The following is a 26,979-nucleotide window of genomic DNA, read 5'->3' on the forward strand; positions in this document are numbered from 1 at the left end:
ACTCCTGAAAGTTTCATGAAGATATTTAATGATTAAACTGAGTTAGAGACGATTTAAGTTCAAAATTTTGCCGTGCGCAAAGCGGGCTGTTGATAAGTTGATTTACGGGTGCCACGATATCTCGAGATGGGATGGACCAAATTGGCTGAAATTTTAGGTGAAGACTCTCAAGATGTATCCCGTGTGCATGACGAAGCCCAATTTTTAAAATTAGCTTTTTAAAAAAATACAAAAATCAAAAACAAACGGTTTTTTAATATGAAAAACACAAAAATATTTTTATCTTTTTTTATAATAAACTTTTTGAAAATCGGGCTTCGTCATGCACACGGAATTGGTTTAACGAGTATTCACCAAAATTTTGAGCCGATTTGGTCAAGACCGTGTTGAGATATCGTGGCACCCGTTTTTTGAAACTGCTAACTTAAAATTGCTATATCTCGGCAACGATGCAACCAAATATCTTAAAATTTGTTTTGAAAGTAGGTGAAAATGTATATTTTAATGACGTGAAAAAAGAATTTAAAAAAAAGTTGAGGTGTGTGCTCATACTAACCTCTGACTTTTTTGCCAATATACATGTATGTAACCCCTTAAGCTTCCTTGTGTGGTTCAATCCTGGTTCAGTGAACCATGAACCATGGCTTAAGCTAGGCTAACCCGGCTAATGAAAACCATGACTATGCATAAGTGTTACGGTGCAACAATGCTACCGTGTAACAAATATAATGATGTAACATTGTTACACCGTAACATTGTTACAACATCATATTTGTTACACCGTAACATTTATTACACCGTAACATTCGTACACTGTAACATTGTTACACCACAACATTCGTTGCAACACTGTTACCACAGACAAACAGACGATACACTCGAAGGCCGAACCATCGTCCTTCAAAAACGGTTATTTCAAATGCAATTTTGTTTCGGCATCCACTCACCCGGCGCTGATGGCGCTGCTGTTGTGACAGCTCGCCCGTCTTTTCTCAGTGTGTGTGATGTGTTTTTGTTGTTGTAAAGTTGAGCGTGAGCACATGCGAGACAAATGAAAACATAATAAAAAATAAAAGATTTCAGGAATTCTAATGATGATCAACAATCCAGGCTTTGCGGGACAAGATTGGGACAGTCTCGGGCCACATGAGCGGCTGACTAGCAAGGAAATAGCACACTACTACTACGGAGAAAGTTGGATCCTGTGGTGGGGTTATGTCCTTCGGAGCAACTTGCTTATGCTTCGTGGACTGCTGCTAAGATTGATGCTGCTGGACATCCTTTTGGCCTTTCGCGATATTGCGTAGATTATGACTGGTTGCGCCCATACTGGAAAAAAATCCGGTATAATTGAATTGGATTTTTCTATTTCGGCAGCCACTACTGGTTTTTTCGTGACCGAGGGTGTCTTGTCGATAATGGAGTCGAGGTTTCGGTGAAGGAGGAATCTTCGAAAGAACTTGGAAGCAACGGGAGGACTAGTGGTTTGGTCCCTGTCGTTGCGGTTGAGCTGCGTCGTTGCTGGTGCTGCCGCATGATTTGGCTCATGAAGTTCTGCGATTGGCCCTCGGTGTCGTTTTTTTCATCAACAACAACAAAATTATCTCGATCAGCTGTTGATGTTTACAATCGTTAAGGCTTGATTGTCTCACGCATACACTAACATGACACTTGACAGTAATGCGTTTGTATTGGTATGTTTGGGCTGCGTTCCGGCATCAGCTCACTAGGCAGCGCTGGCGTCGCCGTGATTTGGTGGTTTGATAAAGGACGATGGATTTCAAAAAATATTTGTATGGAGAGTCTCGTCCAGAGCTGAAAATGTCAGGGGTCCTGACGCGAAAATCGGCGACGCATACACGATTTTTTCAGATCCATTCACTGAACCGCAAAACCGTCACATAAACAAACCCGACTCAGTCGTAGGTGCCCTAACTCACTGAGCAGCTGCAATGCGAGGCAGTAGTCGACCAACGCTCATTCGACGTTGCACGCACACTCATAAAGAAACAAGTTTTTCGCAAAAAGTTGGTATTTATGCGTGGAAATGTAATTTTGAATATAAGTTATGGTTGTTTTAAGTGTTTTGCACAGTCTAGAACCATTCAATTGTTTAAAAATAGTCAAAATAGTGTTTAGAGAGGATTTTACGAGTCAGTCATACGACACGAATTGAGTGAGTGTAGCTCATTTTTTCACGTCTCTCATTCTCCAGCAGCCGACCGGCACGAGTCAGGCGGCAGTGGTTGAACGGACACAGTAGGCTTATAGTCAGATGCTAGCAGTGAACTGACATTTTAGTTTGCTTCATGTGTACGCTGGGTTGGAAACATTTTGCAGGCCTGGTCTCGTCTGTTTGTCTGTGCTGTTACGGTGTACCACTGTTACGGTGTAACAATGTTACGGTGTAACAATGTTACGGTGTAACAATGTAACGGTGTAACACTGTTACGGTGTAACAATGTTACGGTGTAACAATGTTACGGTGTAACAATGTTACGGTGTAACAATGTTACGGTGTAACACTGTTATGGTGTAACACTGTTACGGTGTAACACTGTTACGGTGTAACACTGTTACGCAGTAGTAGATTTAGGGTTGAACAGTATCATGGTGTAACAGTGCTCACCGTTTAGCCTAACATTCTTTGATCAGGCTCAAGCCTGGTTCAAGCCAATGGTTCATTTTGGCTAGCCTCGCCTGGTTTGAACCATGGCTCACGGCGCTCGTTGAGCCTGAGCCGACGATGCTTGCCGACGTGTGGAGTGAACCTGAACCAGAAAAATGAACCTAGCCTAGCCGATGGCTTAGGCTAGTGGGAACACTGCATCAGATGATTGGTTTCTTGCACCAATTCTAGTCAGTAAGTAGAGCAGTTATCTACGAAATCGATCTTTTTTTTAATTTTTGTATTTTTTAATCCGGCTGAAACTTTTTTGGTGAATCCATTTTGTATCATTAGTTTGTCCATATCATTTTCCATACAAATTTGGCAGCTGTCCATACAAAAATGATTTATGAAAATTCTAAAATCAGTATCTTTGGAAGGAATTTCTTGATCGATTTGGTGTCTTCGGCAAAGGCAAAAATTCCGCAAAAATAATACACGTTAAAACATTTTTTGGTCATTTTTAATTTCACTGTTTGTCAGAAACACTTCATATGCAAAAAACACTAATTTTTTTTTTTAATTTTCTGATATGTTTTAGGGGACTTGATGTCCAATACTTTTCAGAAATATTCAGAATGTGCAAACAATCTTTGACTGAGTTATGGATTTCTGAAACAATACCGACATTAAAAAAAATCGAAATATTGGTTGCAAAAAAATCAACTTAATTTTTCAATTTATAATCATATTTGCAATCAAAAAGTATTTTTGTGAAATTTTGATAAAGTGCATCGTTTTCAAGTTCTATCCATTTTTAGGTAACTCTTTTGAAAATAGTGGCAGTTATTAATTTTTTTAAATAGTGCCCATTTTTGCTCACCTTAGAAAAAAATATTTTTGAGAGGCTGAGAAAATTTTCTATATTTAGCATTTTTGAACTTTGTTGATACGACCTTTAGTTGCTGAATGTTGTTTCCGATCTTTTCGAAATAATATTTTATTTTTTTAAATCAAGACTAACATTTCAAAAGGGCATGTTATTCAATGTTTGGCCCTTTTGAAATGTTAGTCTTGATTTGAAAAAAATGAAAATATTGTATTCGTAATGATTGGAAAATTGCACTAATGTTTCATATTTTAGCACTGAAAATCGGACCATTTGTTATTGAGATATGGACATTAGAAAATGGTGGGTTGTTTGGGTGAGACTTAGAAAACAAAAAAAAATCTTTGCATGGCAATATCTCCGCAACTAAGGGTCGTATCAACAAAGTTCAAAAAAGCAAAATATAGGTAATTTTCTCAGCTTCTCATTTTATCTTTTGAACAGTGGGCAAACATGGGCATTAATTTAAAAAAAATGAATAACTGTGACTATTTTCAAAAAAGTTATCTGAAAATTGCTATAACTTGAAAACGATGCACATCAAAGTTTCACTAAAGTACATTTTGATTGCAATTTCGATTTTAAATAAAAAAATGAAGTTGAAAAATTTTTGCGACCAGTATTTCGATTTTTTGAAAATTCATGGCTCAGTCAATGATTTAGAAATTTCTGAAAAGTTGGCATTTGATGTCCCCTAAAACATAACAGAAAATAAAAAATAGTGATATTAAAGTTGATCAAAAAAATTTTATCGTGTATATTTTTTTTAGTTTAGTCTTATCCATACCTACAACTTTGCCGGAGACACCAAATCGATCAAAAAATCATTTTTGTATGGACAGCTGACAAATTTGTATGGAAAATCATATGAACAGACTAATGATGCAAAATGACTTCTTCGGGCAAAAAAGTGTCAGCCGGTTTAAAAAATACAATTAAAAAATCGAATGACCGAAATCTCAGAGAATTGCTCAGGAGTCAGTTGAAAAACTAAGTTTTTATTCTCTGTGCAACTCTGGAAACGATGAAAAATTACTTAACTCAAAACAACATTTCTTTCTTTGGCGGCAACACAGTTCTCGCCGCATATCGTTTGTTAAAGCCGGTGAAAACATCGGCCCAACTAACACACTGTCGAACGCTAAATTTATCTTCATTTGATTTTAATTTAAACTTCCCTTTTGAGTGAACACACTCAGCGACGTCTCAGTCGTCCCACCCAAAAGGGACAGAATATTTTTAAATCGCCCGATTTGAGACGCGACGACCGCCGCGCACGCCGTAAACACAACAGACCACGAGACAGGGAAAAAAAGCCAAGAATGTGTCACACCAAGATGCCAACCAGCTGATTTTTGGTTGGAAGATGTTAGCTGAAGCGAAGGCGAGAAAAATACGAACATTTGACCTTCTTGATAGAACTGGGATGGAAGGACCTATTTTGGTACTAGTGTGCAACTATTTTGGTTCTAAATGCACCTATTTTGGACCTATGCTAATTTGAATCATTTTTGTTTGCAAAATCAAACTACAACGTTCAACAATCGGTACTCTCACCCTACCACGATGTAACCCCGAGGTCGTGGCACGAGTTTACACTTTTTCAGTCTCAAATCCGTGTTCGCGTGTGAGACGAAAATTTGAGATAAATAATCGAGTTGGGTCCAGCGCCAACGAGTCCACATTTTCGGGCCGAAATTTATGAGCTGCACCTGAGGCGAAATGCGCGTGATTGGGACGGAAAGCGCAATACGGGCGACGACCGGTAGCTGTTTAAGTTTTTTGGTTTGAGATTGAATATTAATTTCACGGGAATAACTATATTTTGATGAGGGGTTAATCCCCTCGGGGGCTTGTCTAAATTAACGCCAAATGGAGCATTGGATAAGATGTCGGTGAAAGGAGAATTTGGCTCGTTTAGTGAATGATAAATGAAATTTATGACTGAGTGAGATCAAGGTGTTATTTCATATTAATTTAATCACACTTTCTCAAAATTGTTTGCCCCTGGACATATTATATTAAAGTGCATTCCTACAATTTTTACAATCGTGCAACCTTACAGTGTCACATTTCTACATTCAAACAATAGAACAGTCTTGTAATCTTACAGTCCTGTAAACTTACAGTTTTTCAATCATCTTAAAATCTCGCGATCATCATGAAATTTTAAGTCTTGCGACTAATATCTATGCTAAATCAAAACCTAGTGATTGCAGTGTTGCCAGTCTCGCCAGTAATTTCACAAACATCCCAATCGAAAGAATGTTTATCTTATCGCCGTTGAATGAGTTGCGCTTTCATAATGTAAACAAACATTTCTCAACACCCTTTTTAACGCAAACATCACGTTCACGACCTTGCCAGCCAGCTTTTTCGATTTACTCACATTGCTTTTAGTGTGATAAACAGAAACCTTTCAGTTTTGCGAAAGAAATAATGCAAAGCCCAACGAGGGCCAATAACAATTTACCTTTTGGCCCTTTTCGAGCGTGCGCGCGCTCCAAATCATAATAAATAAACCATTCTCGCACTGTGCTAATTCACTCTCTAGTCTAGTGGCAGTACACTAGTCGCCATCAAAACATCAGTGAGAGCACTCTGGTGATGGAATCTCGTTGGCAAACTACCTACTACACAGAGGAGTAAAACAAATCTGCTGCACAGTAAAAAAATAATAATTTAGGAAGCCTGAAAATTTGTTGGGTAGAATTACTTCTTTTTCGATGTTGTGACTTAAATTTATGCGAAAAAAATTATTACACAAAAAAAGATGTGAATTTACATGTTTCTAGCTGACTCAAACTGTGTCCACATTCCCAGATGTGACATGACCGCGATTTTTTAACTGTGTAACAATAACAACAGTAAAGGCAGTGCAAACAAGGGGAGGCAAAATTATATCTGGTAAACGAACCATTTTCGTCTGGTGGCGACCATTTTTCAAGGTTAATAATAATGGTGATGGCCCCAACCCAAACGCCTATAGCACTTTACGCGTCCACAATTTTGGTAGAATAGTGTGCATAGCATGGCGATGGAGACACTACACGGGGTGGATATGAGTCACCCTCAGTCTGGAAACACTAAAAAAAATCAATTATTGGTAGCTAGTTAGTTATTGTAAGCATTTGATTTTTATTCGATATTTTAATAAGCATTGAAGCCATAAAGATCATGAAAATAACTGAATGCTTAGAAATGCTTCGAATTGTTGAGAATTGCTTTGGGTACAAATTCTATTAACTCGTTGAATATGCTTGGTATTTTAAATTTAAAAAAAAAACTTCATCTCTCCAGTACGAGAATTGAACTCACGGATTCTTAGTGAGCCTTTTTAATCTTCAAGGGAATCTGAATTAGAAGTACTTTGAAATGCTTAGAATTGCTTAGAATAGTTTAGAAATCGTTTCGCTTGGAGACGATGATTTGTTTAACAATTGCATTTAGTCTATGGTTGTCAAGTTTAATCATATGAAATAATTTTGTCAATAGCTGAATGTTTAGAAATGCTTAGAATTGTTCAGAATGCGGTTCGCTTTTATGAGATAGTGATTTGTGTGGATTGCAGATTTTTTTTGTGATGTTAAACTTGAATTCGAAGAAAATCAAACTTTATAATTATTGACAATAGCAGATCCAAGTAACAATTTTAGTTTTGTTGTAGTTTTGAAGAGGTTGTACAGAATACTTCGAAAAATGTATGAGAGATGCTTTTTAGTCCCACATGCTGAGTTAAATACGAGTTAAATAAGCAATAAAGCCAAAATGGACCATTTTAGGAGGTTAGCCAGAGCAAAAATGAAGAGTTTCATGAGACAGAATAATTTTATTGTATGCTTTGTTGATGCTTTAAAGAGCTCTACAAGATACGAATAATGCTGTCTAGCTGGGAAATAAGTTTTGTTGTAGCCTGAAAGAATTCTTAAATTCTTATAACAGAACAAAATGCATTTTCAATTACTCTGCAAGGAAACCAAAAGCCTGTATCGTAGACTGAAAAGCATGCATAATTATTTTATCGAAGGCAATGATTCTTCTTCTAAATGGAATCAGAAAATACTTTTGGTCGACAATAATTCACAAGTCAATAATATTAAAGCCATAAATATCAGTGATCAAATCTCTCATGTAATGCACTGTAACGGTAATGCCGAAAAAAATCATCAAACATTTTTAGGAGATAGTTCGAAAAAATGGTACGCGCCTTCTCAAATCATTTGAAAAAGTTTGTTATTTTACCTAAAAAAATAATTTAAACAAGGTCATTGCTCAAGAATTCAACATGGCTACGCTTTTCAGTAACATTATTCTTTAGGCAATATGGCGAAATTTATTTAAATATACTTATTCTTGTTTGAAACCGTTTTAAATTCATTTCTTCTTTAAATGCTTTTTCTCAAAACTGACTAGGAATGACTTGTTTTAAGAGTGATTTATTAAGGTTTCAGTCAGGATAATGTAGCTTTCTACTGGTTTTATTCAAGATTCAATCGCTTAAGCTGAGACCGTAGCGCTTGCCTGTCATTGATTACTGCAAAACGATCCGACTAGAGAAATCGCCAAAATTTCACAACAATTCAATAAAAAAACAACAGCGTTTGTTCGTTTTAATGGTGTTTTTATTACATAATATACACTAACCAAGCCACTTTATATACAATTCATTGTAAACACTATTACCATCACAGGTTTATAAGCGCTGCACTGTCCTGAAGAATAGCTTATTTTCACCTTTTCATGTTGTAGTTGATTATACCTTTGATCCCACCTGTACAACATACACTGGACAAATAATATTACTTTTTAAACGTTTAAATGATCTGTGAAACAAAAATCTTAACTGAAATTAAAAAAAACTCAGCTTAACTCACTCAAACAGCACCAGCAAATTGCAAATGACAGCGCGTAGCAATACACGGCATAAAATCTGGATGGTTTTGTATAAGAAAACTTGCAGAATTCAAAGTTTTATCAATTTCTTTTTGAAAACCATTGAGCATGAGCATGAGCATGAGCATGAGCATGGTTGACTGCCAATGAGCTGCTACTCCGTTATTGACGGATCAGCTGAAGTTACACAATGAACCAACAGATGAGTAGTGGGAGCTAATCATCCTCACTGTATAACCCCTGAAGATCTCTGCTTTGAGTCAATACCGGCGCCCCCCCAAGGAGATGCAGTTCAACAAAGGTAGGAATGTTAGTCCGATAGTTGAAGTTGCAGACTCATCAGACACAGAGTTTGTCGCTCTATACCTGTTGACACCGCATGAGACCGTTGAATCCACAGCATCTCCTTCAAGCATCACGGGAAGTGGGGGAATTGTGTTAGTAGGGGAAGGAAAGGAAAGGTCAGGATTCATCTTGGTAGATGATATGACCAGAAAGTGAAACAATCGTTGCCTTCCGAGCTACGACGCTATGAGAAGGTCTTATCAATCGCGTATTTTTTACTTCTTACCGCCGGCGTGCCATCCGAGCAACGATGCTTTGGGAAGGACTTTCAAAACGAAATGAATTTTGAATTAACGTATTATTCCGTGATGTACAATTTTTATGTTTAACTTCTTACCGCCGGCGTGCCATCCGAGCAACGATGCTATGGGATGGGCTTTCAAAACGAAATGAAAATATAATATATAATTCAACGATGCGAATCTCTATTTCAATTCTTTTCCGATCTACTTCTCGCGGGTTCGCGCGCGCCTATTCACACTTCGATCGATCCAACGAACACCACACGACTGATGGCCCAACTTCTCTGGGCACACTGCGACCCCTTTTTCAATGATTTCGAGAACTTTCTACCACTTTCCCGCGGATTCGCGCGCGTCGATTCACTCTCCGATCGATCCAACGAACACTACACGACTGATGGCCCAACATCTCTGGGCACACCGCGACCTTTTTTTCAATGATTTCTAGAACTTTCCACCACTTTCCCGCGGATTCGCGCGCGTCGATTCACTCTCCGATCGATCCAACGAACACTACACGACTGATGGCCCAACATCTCTGGGCACACCGCGACCTTTTTTTCAATGATTTCTAGAACTTTCCACCACTTTCCCGCGGATTCGCGCGCGTCGATTCACTCTCCGATCGATCCAACGAACACCACACGACTGATGGCCCAACATCTCTGGGCAAACCGCGACCCCTTTTTCAATGATTTCGAGAACTTTCTACCACTTTCCCGCGGATTCGCGCGCGTCGATTCACTCTCCGATCGATCCAACGAACACCACACGACTGATGGTCCAACATCTCTGGGCAAACCGCGACCCCTTTTTCAATGATTTCGAGAACTTTCTACCACTTTCCCGCGGATTCGCGCGCGTCGATTCACTCTCCGATCGATCCAACGAACACCACACGACTGATGGCCCAACATCTCTGGGCAAACCGCGACCCCTTTTTCAATGATTTCGAGAACTTTCTACCACTTTCCCGCGGATTCGCGCGCGTCGATTCACTCTCCGATCGATCCAACGAACACCACACGACTGATGGCCCAACATCTCTGGGCACACCGCGACCTTTTTTTCAATGATTTCGAGAACTTTCTACCACTTTCCCGCGGATTCGCGCGCGTCGATTCACTCTCCGATCGATCCAACGAACACCACACGACTGATGGTCCAACATCTCTGGGCACACCGCGACCTTTTTTTCAATGATTTCTAGAACTTTCCACCACTTTCCCGCGGATTCGCGCGCGTCGATTCACTCTCCGATCGATCCAACGAACACCACACGACTCTCAATTTCTTTTTGAAAACCATTAGCACTTTAAACTGTTCTGATCAAGTTTTTCATTAAAAAGTCTGCGAAACACTCTAAAAAACAAAATGTGTAAAACGCCATGTTGCGATATTATAAACTGCGAAAAAAAACATAATTATATAACTACAGTCGACTCTCTGGCTGTCGATCTTCTCGATATCAATATTGCTCCATCTATCGATGAATTCTTCAGTCCCTTCAAACTGCATACTTCGATTGGCTTTATTCCTCGATATTTTCTCTTGCTTGAAGGATCTCTTCCTCGACGGTCCCTTGGATTCTGTTTGCTTTAAAAATCTCTTCCGGTTGTCAATAATTTCACTTTCTCATGGCTTGCATAGACATTTTCTTTGGCGAAACGAAGCATTGAAGGGTGTTTGACATTAGTTTGTTTTTGTTTGATGGACGTTGCCATGATTCTTTCCCATAGCTGGGTATCAAGAAAAAAATATTTTCAATCGAGTCTTCATTTTGCATCGTTCTGTAAACTGATGATTCTCTTCCTCGACGGTCCCTTGGATATTGACAACCAGAGAGTCGACTGTAACAGGATATCGATACCAAATAAAATTACTATTAATTTCATAAAAATAATAATAAGCAACAACTGCACAGGCGCCATTTCTGCAATAAACGAATTGTTCACAATCAAAAATTCTGGAAATAAATCGGCAATTCGGTAAATCGGTAATCATTTCGTAGAAAAAAAAACACAACCAAAACCACCAATTTATTCTTTTTATTATTCTCAGCACACTTACTTAAACTTTTCGTTAAGAGATCACTTGTAACTGCACTTAAAAGCTGGATCAAAACAATTCGTCTCCTAGCACTGTGTTTCTCGTTCAACAACTGAATAAATTGAAGTGACAGTTCAAATCCAACAAGATTGGTCAAATTCCTTATGAAGACGAAAAAGGTTTATTGCAGACTTCGTCAAGATATTTAAGCTTCGCCATGTATTCTTCAGGAAATCTCGAAGTGTAACAAGAAAACTGAATTAAAACTTCTAAGTAGAATTCCTAGTCAAGTCTGGAAGAAACCTTGAAAGTATGTTGAAGGTTACGCTAGATGAAAACCTGTTGGCTTCGATAAAAGTTTTTATAAAACATTGTTGCATCCAATAAAACTGTTTTAAAACCATATAAGAATATACAGCATTTGAATTGTTACTTGAATGCTGGGACTTGCTTTGAAATGCTTCGAATTGTTTAAAATTCGCTTCGCTTGGAGGTGACGATTTAAGTGGTTTGCAGAATGGATTTCTTCATGTCGCTTTGGTGACTCTCCAGTTCAAGCTTGTTTAGAATTGTTAAAAATTGCTTAGAATTATACAAACTCCATTAACTTGTTGAATCAGCTTATCAGTTGAATCAAATGTTGCAATTGTGACAATAATTTAATGATCAAAAATGCCTTGGCTTGCTTGGAAATACTTAGAATTGTTCAGAATTTGCATCGCTTGGAGACGATGAAACCTTTATTTTCGAGGTAATGTGACGATTTTTTAAAATATAATTTACTTAGAATTGAATCTCATCAAATGTTATAAGTGTGACAATACCTGAATTTGTAGAATTGCTTCGAATTGTTCTGAATTGCTTAGAATTGTTTAGAACTTCGTTAAGCTTCGTTTGGAGACGATTATTTAGGTGGATGGTAGACTGTATTTTTTATAGGCAATGTGATGATTTTCCAAATCCAGTTTGTTTAGAATTTTTGAGAATTGCTTAGAATTATACAAAAAACGTTAACTCGTTAAACATGAAGCATTTTAGTTGATCAAATAAAATCATTGTGACAAAACCGGAAGCCTTAAAGATGCTCAGAGTTGCTTAGAATTGTTAAGAACTGTTTAGAGTCGCTTAGAATTGTTTAGAAATCTCGTTGGATGGAGGCAATGATTCAAGTGAATTCAGACTGTATTTCTAAGAGTCAATTTGATGATTTTTTAAATCCAGTTGTTGAGAATTGCTTATTTCTTCGAGTTAATGCGATGATTTTTCAATTTAATTTGGTTTAGAATTATTGATAATTGCTTAGAATTATATTAACTTTTTGAAAACCATGCTTTTTAGTTCAAACTAGTGTAATAAATATGAGATTTCCTTAGAATAGTTAAGAACTTGTTGTTTTTACGTGTTCTCTTTATATTTTTGTCAAAATATGTTCGAATCTAAAATCATAAATCTAGTTTACTTTTTCAAAACAACCAATTCGCCATGGGTTTCCTATGTACATATGACCTTTTGAAAAAGTAAGCGAGAAATGTTTTGAACTGTTTAGAACATATTTGCCATGAATCATAAATCCGGAATCGGAGTCTTACAAAAAAAAAAACCAGACGTCACAGCACTGTTTTCAATTTATAAGTATTTCAGGTTTAGAATCCAGTGATGCCAGGTTTTGGAAACATCAAAAAATAGATTATTACCATATTTGTGTTATGTATTTGTAACAATAATTGTTCATATGCTTAGAATTGTGAAGATTCCTCGTTACATGTTATGATTTGATAAGATTTGGAAATATGGAAGAAGCTACAGTATAATAAATGATTTTAATAGAACATTGTTCAAGCAAATTTTTAAAAAATTTTGCTGATTTTTCATTAATCTTCAATGTTTAGAATTGTTTAGAACTGCATAGAAAAGCCAAAATCGCTTGAAATTTGGTTTAAAAAATTTCGTAGCAAAACAACTTGTTTATATTTTTAACCTTAAAAAGCAATGTTGCCATTTTTTCTGCGAATTTGACAGCTAACTCAATGTTATTTTTTTAATTTCCCAGATCGTGACTTGTCCATAAAACCCTTCTCTGATGATAGTGTGGTGCTATACGACGTAGATAGCTGTGTATATTAGAAATATAAAACAGCAGCAAAGCACTCAACTAACTACGCCTCATACATTCTATCCGCCTAAACCTGACTTAGCCCAACCAGCCAGTGCCGGCCGGCTTGACTAAATGAATTATTGTTATGGCTCTTTCCAATTAACTTTAACTTCGGGCGTCTTGATTGATGCGTTTTTTTTTCGGGGAGAGGCCCCCCCTCCTTTAGTAGATTGTTTCTGCCACTTATTACTTTGGTATAATATGTTTTTTTTCGATTAGAAAAAGGGGAAAAATGTCTTGGTCTTGACTCGTGTCCGGAACTGGGGAAACGTGTTATCTGAACGATATTAAATGGATCAGTTAATTGAATGCCCACCGACGATTAATTGCCATTGGTCCCGAAAGTGAAACGTCAAGCGAAAGTGAGGTTACTGAGCGCTGCGAAGCGGTGCCATAAAAAGATGCCATAAAAATGAAACGTCATACGATGAGCACGAAAGCTTATTTGTAAACAAATTTGATGGCGAGATCGTCACATGTGCGTAAAATTTAATCACTTTTTTGCGGAATTTTTTAACCCGGACAATGGCAATTGTCAAAAGCCGCTGACCGGAGGGGCCTAATTTTTGCGGGCAATCTTTTTTTTCAGGAGTGCCGCGACACTGTTAGACGACATGCTTTCGGCGCCGTTCACATGACAGTCAAAAAATAGGGTCAACCTCGCACGGTTTGTAGTTTGCAACATTACACACCGTTCGCGAACATTGAAATTCATGTCGCGTCTTGTTTTTTTTATGGCAAGCCGGTTTCTATTACTTTCTATCTTGATGGCGGTTTTGTTTTTGCGGCATCTCGACTTTGATGATGATCGCCGTGTGATCGCGAATGTAAATCGTCCGGCAAGATTGTCGTTGGTTGGCGTGAAGAGTGTAATTTTGACAGTTTGTTGAGTTGCTATAAAAAATTCTAACCCAACTTCCTCTCTCCCACTCTTTCCCGCAGGGTCTCATTCGGCTCTTCCAAGGGCTCGATGGTGGAAACGCTGGTCTTCGAGACCCCAACGCCGCTGCCGGAGCACGCCGAGCGGGAGTTTTTCCACTCACCGGCGGTGCTGGCCGGCGCCGGCACCACTGTCAACAGTGTCCACCACTATCAGCAGCACCACCACCACCATCTTCCCCACTACCACCACCCGATGCAGCAGCAGCAGCAAGGCCAGTCACAGCAATCTGACAGCAGCCTAGCGGGCCTGGATGATAGTGGAATCGAGCTGCAGGAAGAGTAAGTAGTGCCAAAGTGACAGCAGGGCAATAGAACATTCATACTTTTTTCTGTCATTTTGACAGTTATTTTGCTTACATTTTAATTAATTCGTTTTTTTTTGGGACTACATTCTTGGAATCTTTGGAACCCATCCACTTCAAAGCTGCAGGTCTCTAGTCTACCATAATTGTTTGCTATAATTTGCCGACAATTGGCTCGCGCCAACCTTCACTTCCGCGTCCCAAAGGCCATCAAGTCTCGAGGGAAATGAACTTTTTCACCCCGTTTCAATTGTTTTTACACCGAGCGCGGCAATGAGGAAATGCGATCGAAGCTCGGCAAACCGTCTTGCGGTTGGGAGTGTAAAGTTTTCCCACAAGTCTAGCATTTCTCGGAACGGCACGTACGCGCGGCCAGCAAAAAACCCACGAGATCGGATCAGATCGTGGCCCCGGTGGACAACCCCAATGGCGGGGTCTCTTGTTTGCAGACGTGACGAGGAAGCGGAATTCCATTCAACAATTAACCCTTTTCTAAGCCGCGAATAGTTGATGCCTCCTCCTCCTCCTCTTTTGCGTGTCTGACGAGGAGGAGGAGAAGCAGGCTGGGGCTGGAAGCGCATTGAAAAGAAATAACTTCAAACTGTTGCACCGGAACAAGATAATTTGCGTGCCTGGCCGACTCGGAGCGATGACAATCCGTCGCATAGATCAGGCGAAATTTACGGCGGAGAAAAAAGTTATGAGGAAAGAAAGAGGTACTGTAGAGAAAATGGTGAAGATTTTTTTATAGCATCCGCCATTATGGCGAGTAAGCTGTCACCTGTTCTTTATAATTACAGGCAACACTGCAAAATGTTGAAAGGAAAACAAACATTTAATGGTATTTCAAAAATAAAATTGACATTCTAATCTTTCAACTGAAGATTTCTGCTCATTTCTGCAACACTGCAAAAACAAGATTTATTGGAATGAGGGGTAGCTCGATTAATTAATTTTTCAATAATCCAAATTAAGGGAAACTTGCTTCATTTTGTATTGCCAATCAAAAATAGTAGTTTATGCAACGAGTTTCAAAATAAAGATTTTTTTCAACACGAGTCGTATATTATGAAAACGACGAGTTCTTAAAAATCTTTTTTGCAATTATAACAAATCTTTTTTTTTTTGCGATTCCTGAAAAATACATTTGAACATGATTTTTAGTCCGCGTTTTTCATCAACTCAAAACTGTGATAGAACATGAAGACATTTTTTTAAATACGATTTTTGGCAAAAAATTTAGTATTGTAGGCAAATAAATAAAGCTTAAAGCATTCAAAGTGTTCTTTTGTAATGGGTAAAGTGTTACTGTTCCATACAACTTGTTTGACACATGTGCTAAAAGTTGAACTTTTCAGCATTCTGATTAGTGCTATAATTAAATTTTCTGAGCTTTTTTGGTAAACCATTTTGTTAGTATCGAATGAAAGCAAAAATAATTATTTTCAAAACGAAATTGCTATAAAAAAATGTCAGATTGTTAAATTGGAAAATTTTAGAATTTAAAAACACAATGTTTTGTAGTATTTGACTTGACATATTTTCCGGATTGTGGAAGATTAAGATCTTAAATTTATTTTCTAATGCACAATATTTTTTTATTAAGACTATTATTTATAAACATAAATTATTTACTGTCTATTTTCAAAATTATAAAGTAATGATAAAAAATTCTTTCGACGTTGAAAACAAAAAAAAACAATTGCTTAAAATAAAAGAAAATTCGACACCCATAAATTATAAATTATATTTTTTCAAACGGCATTTTGTGAATATTTCAATGTTTTTTAATGTCAATAGTTTTATTTTAAACTTGGTATCGTGATTGTTATAAAATTGTTGCTCTTTAGATAAAGACATGCGTTGTTAAATAATTGACGCTTTGTTTTTATATTTGAAAATATAAGTTTAAAATGCTATGTATTAAAGATATTATACATATTAGTTTTTAATGTAATAATATATCTAAATAAGCTTTCATTTTAGTTTTCTGATGGGACTAAATTAAAAACTGGAATTATCTGTCTTAAATCATACAAATCAGGCTCAACACAAAAAAAAATCCGAATAATTTAGTTTGTTGATTTTTTTTTCACTATATTGTGCACAAAAAATGAAAAATTGTACATTATCAGTGTTGTTTATCATTAGCTATGGAATAATAAAAAATGTGCTTTTCTAGAAATGAAAATTTGTCAAATCTAATAAAATAGTATTTAATGCTAAATTTTTTTCTTTTAATAAAATTTATGCAAAATTGGTAGATTATAATTTTCTTAAACTACAAACCAGATCATTTTTATTTTAATTATCCATGATAAATATGACTTTAAAAATTGACGTTCAACACTCAACTTTGCGAAAATAAAATATTCCAGATTGCCAAAGTTCATAATATATGATACATCAACGTATTTATGAAACATAGATAAATTCTAGAGTTTTTTTAAAGGTCCTAAACATATGAAACACAATAGCTTAAAGGACCTTTAAAAAAACTGTGGAATTCGTTTTGTTTATCATTCGATAAATTTATAAAAATAAATAATTTTTTAATTTATTTTTTTTAGAATCGTTATGCATCACATTTTTTACTTTTTCTCATAAATCTGAGAAAAAAAATTTGGCTTTTAAATAAATTGTGCACTTATACTCTCAAAATCACAATTTTATATTTTTTCTCATTTTCAAATGTTCTAAAGCATGAGAAGGTTATTTTAAAAAATAGACCATTGCAGAATATTTTTTAAATGGTTTTGTCTCTCAGCCACCACGAAAAAGAATTAAAACAATCTAAAACTCAAGCGTTTTATATTAATTTGCAAAGTATTTCAATTTTGATTTTTTTTTCTATTGAATTGAATTCCTACGGCCTAAAATTCAAATATTCCTCAATCACTTTTCAAAAGGGCTCTTGTTTTCGCTCCAGGTTAGTTACGTTACGTTAAGTAACCCGTAATTAAGAATAACAGTAACGTTGATAACAAATATTATAGCAAAATTTACATAAATACACCCATTAATAAAAGTTTTGAATGAAACCTGATACTTTTTACCCACCACAACACATTTCGTTTGAAAATTACTGTTTAAAACATCTTTACTATTCATTGTCGACACTTTTATGGCAACTACCATTATGGCACAATCTGTCAAACTAAGTCAGCTAAGTTTCTCGTTCGTAACACTTTAACGATCGAATTTTCCCCAAGTGCATCCTAAATCACCGCCAGCGCGCATCCAATGCAATTCGAAATGCAACAATACTCTTTTTCCCGAAAGGGGCAACGTTAATCAAATCATCTCAAAGTCTCCAAATTCGTTCCGGAATAAGATGGGGTAGAGGAAGAAATCGAAAAAATTTACAACTCAATCAAAAAATTAATCGAGCGGAAAAGAACAACACTGGCGCGCTCGAAAAAATAACAGAAAACCCTCAAAATTATATGGCAAGCGATATAATAACACGCAATAAAGTTAACCAACTATTACAGTGTGTGCCGCGCGGCGCGACTTATTGTTGATTGTTGTCATCGGCAGATCGCGGCGTTTTGATTAGACTCATCCTGTGTGTTGCTCACGGTGAGAAAGATGAAAAAAATCACTCGCGAGAATGAGAGCGCGCGCGCTCGCAAAAAAAAGTGCTCACAGTGAGCGGTGAGAAAATCGATTTTGCATGTTTGGCGTCTCGCTCTGACGTGCGATCTCACCAATACACGTGCAAAATTGTGTTTTTTGAGAGAGGAGAGGTTCTGAGAGAGTGAGAGCGACGCTCACGCTCACCAGAGCGTGAGTAACTTTGCTAAAAATTACGTTTTTTCACTCTCAAACAAAATGTATTTTTAGGTTATGTTTTCATCGGTTGCGCGCTCTGTTTAAATGCACTGAAAAAGGGGAATCAAAGCGAAATTTCTGGGTTCTTGTTAGAAAGAGGAATAAAAAAAAATAGGAATTCTGAGCTGGTCATTCGGATCAAATTTTGGCTTGCTCACTAAAAAATTGCATCATCTGAGAGTGTACAGTTGACTTGAAATATCTTGCTTTTAAAAATGTTGGATTGATATTTGTAAACAATGCACCGTCGTCAATGACGATCATAGATTATTTCACGAAAAGCAACAGCTGTTCTTCTTGTTTTCAGCATTACCATTTTCTCTCGTAAACACATCTGCCAATTCCATTAATCATCTCTCCTTCTTGATCGCATTTATTCGCCTATAATCAACTGTGTCATCTGCTTCAGCTGCGTATCCACTCACTCGTTGACTCGTTCGAGTCAATTTATTGGTTCAGCGGGAACGAGGTACGCGAGAACGGCACGGATGAGCTTGGGAAAATGACATAATCGTGTGCGAGAGAGCGAGAGCGCTCGTGCGCTTGTATTGGTGAGGTTCTTGGCAAAATTCTGTGAGCGATGCTCGCTCGCTCTCGAAAAGATGCGCAAAGAGAGTGGCTTTCGCAGAGAGTGAGATAACTCGTGAGTGCTGAGTGGAACCTCTTCGGAACTGATTGTTAGCATCTTGTGAAATGTCAAAATAGAGAATAGATAATATTCAGTTGACGTAGACTTTAAACTGGAGACTTTAGATCGGAGACTTCAAACTGGAGACTTGAGACTGAAAACTGAAGACTGAAAACTGAAGACTGAAGACTGGAGACTGAAGACTGAAGACTGAAGACTGAAGACTGAAGACTGAAGACTGAAGACTGAAGACTGAAGACTGAAGACTGAAGACTGAAGACTAAAGACTGAAGACTAAGAATTAAAGACTAAAGACTAAAGATTAAAGACTGTAGATTGAAGACAGAAACAGAGTACTGATGACTGGAGATTGAATAATAAAGACTGAAAATTAAAGACTAGATGGAATACAGACTTTTGATGGAAACTGTTGGCTGAGACAGATAAATATTGATTGAAGACATTTGATGTTTTGGAACCGCTGCTCCACCACTCACCGAGCGTGAGCGTGAGTGACCTCTCCCTCTCTCACCGGTCGGCAGGGCCTGCTGCGCTCGCTCTCTCCGGCAACTTTGCACAACGACGACGACCAAGAAAACAATCAAATCCAGCAGAATATTGTTACGGCGCGCATGTTTTTCCGCTGCTACTGCTAACTAACCTAGCAAGCGCGCGTTCCGAGTTTGTAGTTTGTAGTTTCGTGCTCATCCAAGTAGTCTGCGGATGCGGTCCGTTTTGTAGAGGTTAGAATTGGAGTCGCGAGTTCGTACCGAAAAGAAAGAGTTGTTTAAAGTGAGTTTCATTTACCGAACCGGTCGGTAACTTTGGGCAGAGCAGAGAAGAAGCTGGCGTTGCTACAGCGGGTCAACGCCGCAAATTATTGCAATATCACTGATACGGAACCGTGAGCAAACGGGAGTGTGTGAACGAGAGAGGAAGTGAGGTGCAAAGGTCGACGAAAGTAGTGAGCAGTGAGGTGATTAGACGAAAGTAAAAGTGTTTTTCGTCCCCCATTTTTGTTTTTTTGTTTGTTTCGATACCGGGCGACCTTGATCGAGGTTTTGAGTGCAATCAATTTCAGAAGTGAATTTTGTTCAGTGTTTTGAGGTTGAGCGTGATTAGGCAACTGCCTGGCAGTACGAAAAAGGTGGTGGCAACAAGTTCGAATACGGTGACAGCACGCGACAAAGTCGGCGACGACCAGTCCGGTGGCAATTTCCCAATCAACCAAATGTGGAGCACGCAATCAGCTTGGTACGTACCCCCATCGAAGCAGGCGCTAACTTCCTGCTTGTCATCGCAGCACCCTCACCATTTTTACCCCGACAACTCTCTGAATTACTGCAGCAGCGCTGCCTTCAAGGTCATTGGGAACTGTCAAAATTAGTTCATGCGGGGATGCGCACGGCAGGTTGCCTACCATGCAGGCGCGCTGCAAAACGTAAACAAAGCGATGACTGCCAAGTGGGTCTCGCCAAGCAGGCCGTGGAGAAGAAGGGAATCCATTTACGGATTACATGGCCGACTGCCAGCGGCCAACAGGCGGAAAAAGGGCCATCTTTTATGCGAATGTTTATTGTCCTTTCTTCTGTTGCTGCTGCTAATTGTCAAGCGACAAGTGCGCATGTCATATCTTCAGTGGGAAGAACTCTTCGCCGCATCGCGGATCTTAGCCGCTCTGAAGATCAAAACACGGCGTAGTTTCGTCATCCGATTGACCTAGAGGACCGTCTCACCCTCTCAAAAGGGCACCCCTCTCCACTCAATTATTATTATTGTCATTGTATAGACAAATGACACTTGAGAGAACCTGCTAGTGCGGTGTTTGCTCACCAACAACAACAACAACAGCACAGAGGATGACATCAGCTTAGCCTTGAAGAAAAAAGACCCGATTCGACACGGTGGAAGACGACGCTTACTTGGTTTCGCATTTGCATACAAGCTCCATAATTCCTCTGTAAAGTTCCGTCCTCCAGCTAGCCTGCTTGGTCAAGCCCCGTTAATGAAATGCCAACATATGGGCCGTCACCTCCCTCTCCGGACACGAACTTCAAGTGTGTGTGACGTGGTTTATGACTTTGTGAAGGAACACGGTTCCGCTAGAGTCGGCGGACTGTCTGGCCGCAGAGATTGACGCAGCAGTGCCAGTGGCAGCGGTGGAACTAGGCTAACGGGATACCCTGGATAGGGGTCGGACATGAGTTTGCACTTTGTCGGTGGAGATCCCGAAAGAAGAAGGTTGCAGGTCAGCTTGGGATGACGTTTGCCAGCATTTCTAGAGATTGAGTCCCACATTTAAATACTAAAACGACCCTGGAGATGACTCAAATTGAGCCGAAACGTCAAAATGCTTAGTGGATCACCGAAAAATTAACTTTTTTTTATAATTGTCATTAGTAGATGCAATTAAGACACTTCTGTTGCAACCCTAGACAATTTCAAGATGATGAACAAGAGGGTATATACATTTCGTGAGGGCGCTAAATGTTTTAACATCCTTTCAGAGCGCTAAAGGGTTCAAAACTCCTTTTAATAGCGCAAACTGCCATATTAAAGACGTTATGAGGGCGCTAATTGATTTAAAAGCTCTCCGAGGGCGCTAGTGAATTTAAACGCCCCTTTAGATTGTATTGATTTCAATCACCTTTTGAAAGTGCTTATGGTTCCAAATGTCCTTTGAGGGCGCGTAATGAATTTAAACGCCCTTCATGATGCATCTTTAGAAAAAAAAATTTAAGGTTATAGAATTTCGTTTGGAGTGTCTATATATCTAAATTACTCGACAAACTTCATTTCGGAGTTATTTTTTTTCAACCATGAGCTGTAAACTACCCATTCCGAAACAGTTTTCAAGAGTCGCGCTCTTTCATTTTTCCTCCCAACTTCCCCGTTCAAAAACTCCGCATCAACCGTAAACGGGGCTCGCATTAACACTCTCCGGGCCAGAAATAGACTGAAATCGATGCCCCCATCTTTTTTCTTCACTTCTTTCCCTAAACTAAATTACTTGCCCACCGCCCCACCTACGTCTCAACTATTTCCCTTCCCTCTGTTTTTTATTTCCCTAACTTTAATTCGATTTTCCGCCCCGGGCATCTTTCCGAACCATCTAGATCCAATTGGAAAGATAGTAAAAGTGAACGGTCTCTTCCAGTATCCATAGCCGAGGAGTTTTCTTGCTTTCTCACCCAGTGTGATGCAATATCTGTAATGTAGAAGACTCGTCTCACCTCCCTCGTGGGAGAGGTCGATGATCGAAGCGTCAATTTCAATTTTCAAATCAAATGAGGAGAACGTAACCTTGAAGATTAGTTCCAAGAATGAGATTAAGTTGGAAGCTGTAAGAATTTGTATTCAAAGAACTACAAGTTTTATGAGAAAGTTTTCAAATTGAAGTTCCACTCATACCTGTTGGAATGGTAACCGTATAATTAATGTCAAAGGAGGTTGAAATCAAAACAATGTCAGTGCTGCCAACTTTTTATACGAGGGGTGATTCAACGGAAATGCATTCAATTTATCATCCTGGTCAAGTTTGCGAAGACGACAAACTGTCAAACGCTCAGCATCAGTGCCGTCAAACTGTCATGTCAATCGAAGGTTGATCCAACTATCAAATCTTCAAACAAATCAATGATATGCTATCCCTCAATCAAAATTGGAACACTCATACCTGTTGGAAAAGTATCAGCAAAATGTCTAACGAGATTGAAATCAAAACAATGTCAGTTCTGCCAAACTGTCAAACGAGGGGTGTTCCAACTGTCAAAACTTCAAACCAACCAGTGCATTGTCTTCAAGCAGCTCTATGCAGCTTAAGAAGACGGCCCCCACGTTGCGATTTATTACATGAACGTGATTCTATTTGCCTGTGGTGGTTTTGTTGTTGTTTTTTCGGTCATGTTTTCCTCCCCTCCCCGCTGAATCGAGGGGCCCCTCGCCGTAACGGTTGTTTGCCCCTCGGCGGCGTGCTCGTATCTAACACAATAGCAGTGCAGTAAAAGAAAAGAGAAGTAAAAACGAGAAGAGCGCAAAAAAGTAACAAAACAAAAATATCGTATATGGGTAAAGTGCACCTTGGCACGAAGAAGTTCTGCTTTGAGTTGTTTTTTTTTTTTGTTCGATGGGGGATGAGTCATATGTGGGTTTGAGGAGGGAGCTTAACTGACTAGATAAGGCCGATGTTTATCGCCGTAAAATGTGCGCTAATCTCACGAAAATGGTCGCGGAAGCCGCACTGGAGCGATTGTGGTTTATTTTATACACGCGCTAAGTCGAATTGATTGCTTCAGGGTTAGCCATTATGGCGGCTGCTATAAAGTTTGACATTTGGTGGCGATTTTTAGGTGTTGCGGTACCATTATAGCGGTCACTATAAACAGTTTCATTTCACAAACAGGTGGTCAAAATCGATCAAATTTTACTGTAGATTTCGTCACAGATATCAGAAGTTCCTCAATCTATCTGAAAACACGCGATGATTTACAAACTCTCGTTTGTACGTCTCTGACGAATCTTTCTCAACCAAATGCTCAAGCCTTCTCTAGAGTGCAGGGCACAAGTTCGATGCCCTTTTCCGATTGCGCCATGTCTCTGCGCAACTAATCAAGTCTTTGACGGAACAGTTTAGATGGTGAAGACATCAGGTTTGCCTCGTTATTTAACAAGTCTAATTGGCGGTTTATCACCGCCATTATGGCACGTAAACGTCAGGTTGCTATAAAACGATTAGAAACGTCAGGCCGCAGACCCTTCCGCAAAACAATCCATCTCAGATTAAAGAAAAACAGAGGAGAGAAAGATTGAATGCAGCTTTTCTAGTCATCCGCCCCAAGAAAAGACACCGAGCAGCTATTATTCATTGTAAGGGTAATTGTTACCCTCTTCGCGTTCCTCCTCCTCCGAACAAGCTTTATGTTGTTGTTTTTGTTTTTCTCTTGTTTGCCTCTTTTTACCACTTGAAGCCGGTTGGCACCTCTTCGCAACAAAAGGAGGCACGACCTGTGGCAGAGGGGGCGCCATCTCTCGACCGGTTTCGGAACCCAGAGGCGAAGGTGGATCGCGATCATCTCAGCGCGCGCGTCGCCTTTTGTTTGCATTTGATTTGAGCCGGTTGCTGCGGTTTTGTTTTGGGTCACAGCGCCTCCGCCATAATGGCGGCTAGACAATGGTGCTTTATAGCGGGGACCCTTTGAAGTATTGTAAGCGGTTTTGTTTTCGGGGGTTATGTTACGCCCAGCGTTGTCCAAGCTCTTGGAATCAGCAACAAGTTGTTATTAGCTAAATTGACCTAACCTCATTTCACGACTTTTCTCTCCGCGCTGCATTTTATCTGTCTTATCTAAAGTCGTTGAATTTCTTCGCTCGGTAAAGTTTGTCTTCGACAGACGGTGCTGGAGATCTCAACTCGACTCGACGCGGGTCACACTCGGGCGCTTAATTGGAGCTAATCAATTTAAACATTCCAGTGAAAGCATTTTATGTCGTTATTTAGCGTCTATGTAGGGGTGACGGCAGCAGTACGTCATTGTCTTCCTAAATTGAACGTCTTGTTGACATTTTGAATCACCCCTCGTTATCGAGTGGTGAAGCTGTGCCATAATGGGGTTCTTCAAGCTGTCAAAATGTGCCATAATGGCGGACGCCAACCATAATTCAATCAAATGTCGGTGCCAGTGCAGTGATAGCTATCAATAGATTATCTCTGCACCAAATATCCGTATAGCGGCCGTCACTATAGCTTGTGAGATGTCTCGTGATTCCGAGCGATGTCATTCTCTCTCTATCATTTTCCTCGACTATGCGTCACCACTGAGTCTCAATCTCTCGAAACTGCAATGAACGCGAGATGGCGATTAGAGCCACCACGCTTAACGTCGTTAAACTGCGTTTGCAAATTGGTTTTGTGGCGGCGTGGTTAAACGCTGTTGCTAGGATGATCGTGGAAGCGAGAATGAGAGAGAAAAGGAAAATGTCAATCGCGAGTGGTGAACACGAAAACGTGCTCGGCTATGTTCGGCGCTGAGAGTTTCAATGAGGAGAGAAGAGCAGTTGTATTTGAGGCATGAATATTCAGGCGGGATAATTGTAGTTGCTGAGAGCTGATATTTTGATATTTTATCAACCCTGGTCGGTGCCAATCGAAACCAAATTTCGATGTCAAGGGCAGACTAATCTCCAATAAACGCGCCCGGCCTGCTCCGTTTCCTCGCAGTATTTATAAATATGGCGGCCACTTGAGCCGCGCTCGGTGGAGCCAACCGCCGGACGAAATGAATTAGCGTGAACTTCGGCGGTGTGTTGTTATTGTTGGCGGTATTAGTACGAGATGTTTATTTATTTTTTTCGGGCAGCTGCCGGCCAGATGCACGCGAAACGATTAGGATTCGGACGCAGTCAAGAGCGCTCTGATGTCATTGAGCCGAAAATGGACGCTGCTCATCGCGCGGCTAATGATCGTGAGCGATTTTTCGAAAATGGATTTTGAAGTTGATGTCCATTTGGTTTAATTGCACTACAATGGTTCGAGTCTGCACTGAAAAGAAATCCGGTGCCATAAAATTTCATCAGTCGTGCAAGTCACAAACTGTCAGCTCGCCGAATTACACTTTCCATGAATTCTGGGGATGGTCACTGCTGCTGGCGTGTCATCGTACAATTTGTCATAAAAGCCGGCACAAATTACAGTTTGTGCCCCACTTTCAGAGATCTACACTGGTTTCCTCTAATTCCCACCAATGAAAAAATAGAAGCGCGCTGCAAGTTTTATAGCGCATAAAAAAACAAAACAAAAAGAGAAGCGAAACTGGCAGCAAAAAGAGAAAAAAAAAAAACAATATAATTTCGTGATGGAGTCATAGACTAATGTGGAAGACAAAGTTTGTATTCGATTACTATTTTGGTATAACATTGACATTTGGCAACACTGCTTTTCATAAATGTTTTGAAATCACAAGTCAAAAATCGAAAAAGTTTAATTTAAATTAATTTCATTTTTATGAATTACAATCTAGGAACACTGTTACTTTTTCAGCCTGAATTATTAATATGTTAAGAATTCATGCTTCATTATCGCGAAGATGCTCCCCGCCGAATGTTGACATTTTCTGCCAGCAGCAGTGTTGCCAGCGCGCGTGCAGCTCCGAATTGCGACTCCGCTGGGAATTTTAAAAATAGATTAATCTTAATTTGAGACCGCCCATCATCGGTGGCGTGAAGAAAAATGCGTCTGTCCCAAGCCCGAAAAACATGGGTCGCCGCAGATTACGGAATTAACTGCACGAAAATTAAAACTTAACGACTGCTCGGGAAGTTTGGTGCGCGCGGTTGACGTTTGTCTTAATCTCGAATGACATTATTCACGATTAGGTGCAAGAAAAATTTAATGCCAAAACAGTTTAATCTTAATTGTTTGAAATATGGCATCATTTGTTTACATCATCTTGCAAACAGAACACCACTGTTGTCGAACTAGTCAATGTCACGAGTTGACCCGCCAAAAAAATCCTGCACGACACTCGATTGGCATCCAATGGAAGTTTGTTGCCATTCACCGCCTAACGAACGCGTTTACCTTCGCGCGACACGTCGCGCTAGTATTTTTTTATAGCACGCACCTACTTTGCCTTTTACGACTTCTTGTACAAATCACATGTGCAAATCATTGATTAATTGTTAGATGTTCCTGTCAAAATGTAACGCATTTTCCTCCTAACACGCAGTGTTGCCAATTTTGACCCTCCCAGTTGACACTTGTTTGCGCGGTGTCATCACTTCAAGCAAACAGCTTTAAGCGTGTTACGTCATTTCGTCTGTCACGGTGACATCATGGCCTGTTTTTTTGTCACCAACCTCCTCGACAGTGACAGTTCACGCAAGATGCACTTTTTTGTTTATTTTTGCGCCTGCTGTGACGGCAGTCGTCCGGGGTAATGGAATCATCTGGAAGAGAGTGGTCGGTGGTTTACTTGGATGGTTATTTTTGTTGATTTTTTCACTTTATTGCCTCTGGTTTGATTGGTTGTCACTCACTGGTGCGAGGGTGACAGATAAACGATACAGGGTGTGGTGTTTATTTGTTTGTGTTGAT

At 39.3% G+C, this 26,979-nt stretch overlaps 1 protein-coding gene across 1 annotated transcript in view; it reads left to right on the top strand.

The window, feature by feature from the left end:
• Positions 1 to 14,414, top strand: part of LOC119771155 (induced during hyphae development protein 1-like) — a 103,950-nt gene extending 89,536 nt beyond the window's left edge. Inside the window, exon 4 of the mRNA XM_038266599.1 lies at positions 14,124 to 14,414. Within this exon, the coding sequence (XP_038122527.1) occupies positions 14,124 to 14,406 (283 nt within the window). The 3' untranslated portion in view covers positions 14,407 to 14,414. The remainder of the gene's footprint in view (positions 1 to 14,123) is intronic.
• The last annotated feature ends 12,565 nt before the right edge of the window (positions 14,415 to 26,979 follow it).

Source organism: Culex quinquefasciatus, chromosome 1 (genome assembly GCF_015732765.1).
Source record: "Culex quinquefasciatus strain JHB chromosome 1, VPISU_Cqui_1.0_pri_paternal, whole genome shotgun sequence".
NCBI classification, from domain to species: Eukaryota; Metazoa; Arthropoda; class Insecta; order Diptera; family Culicidae; genus Culex; species Culex quinquefasciatus.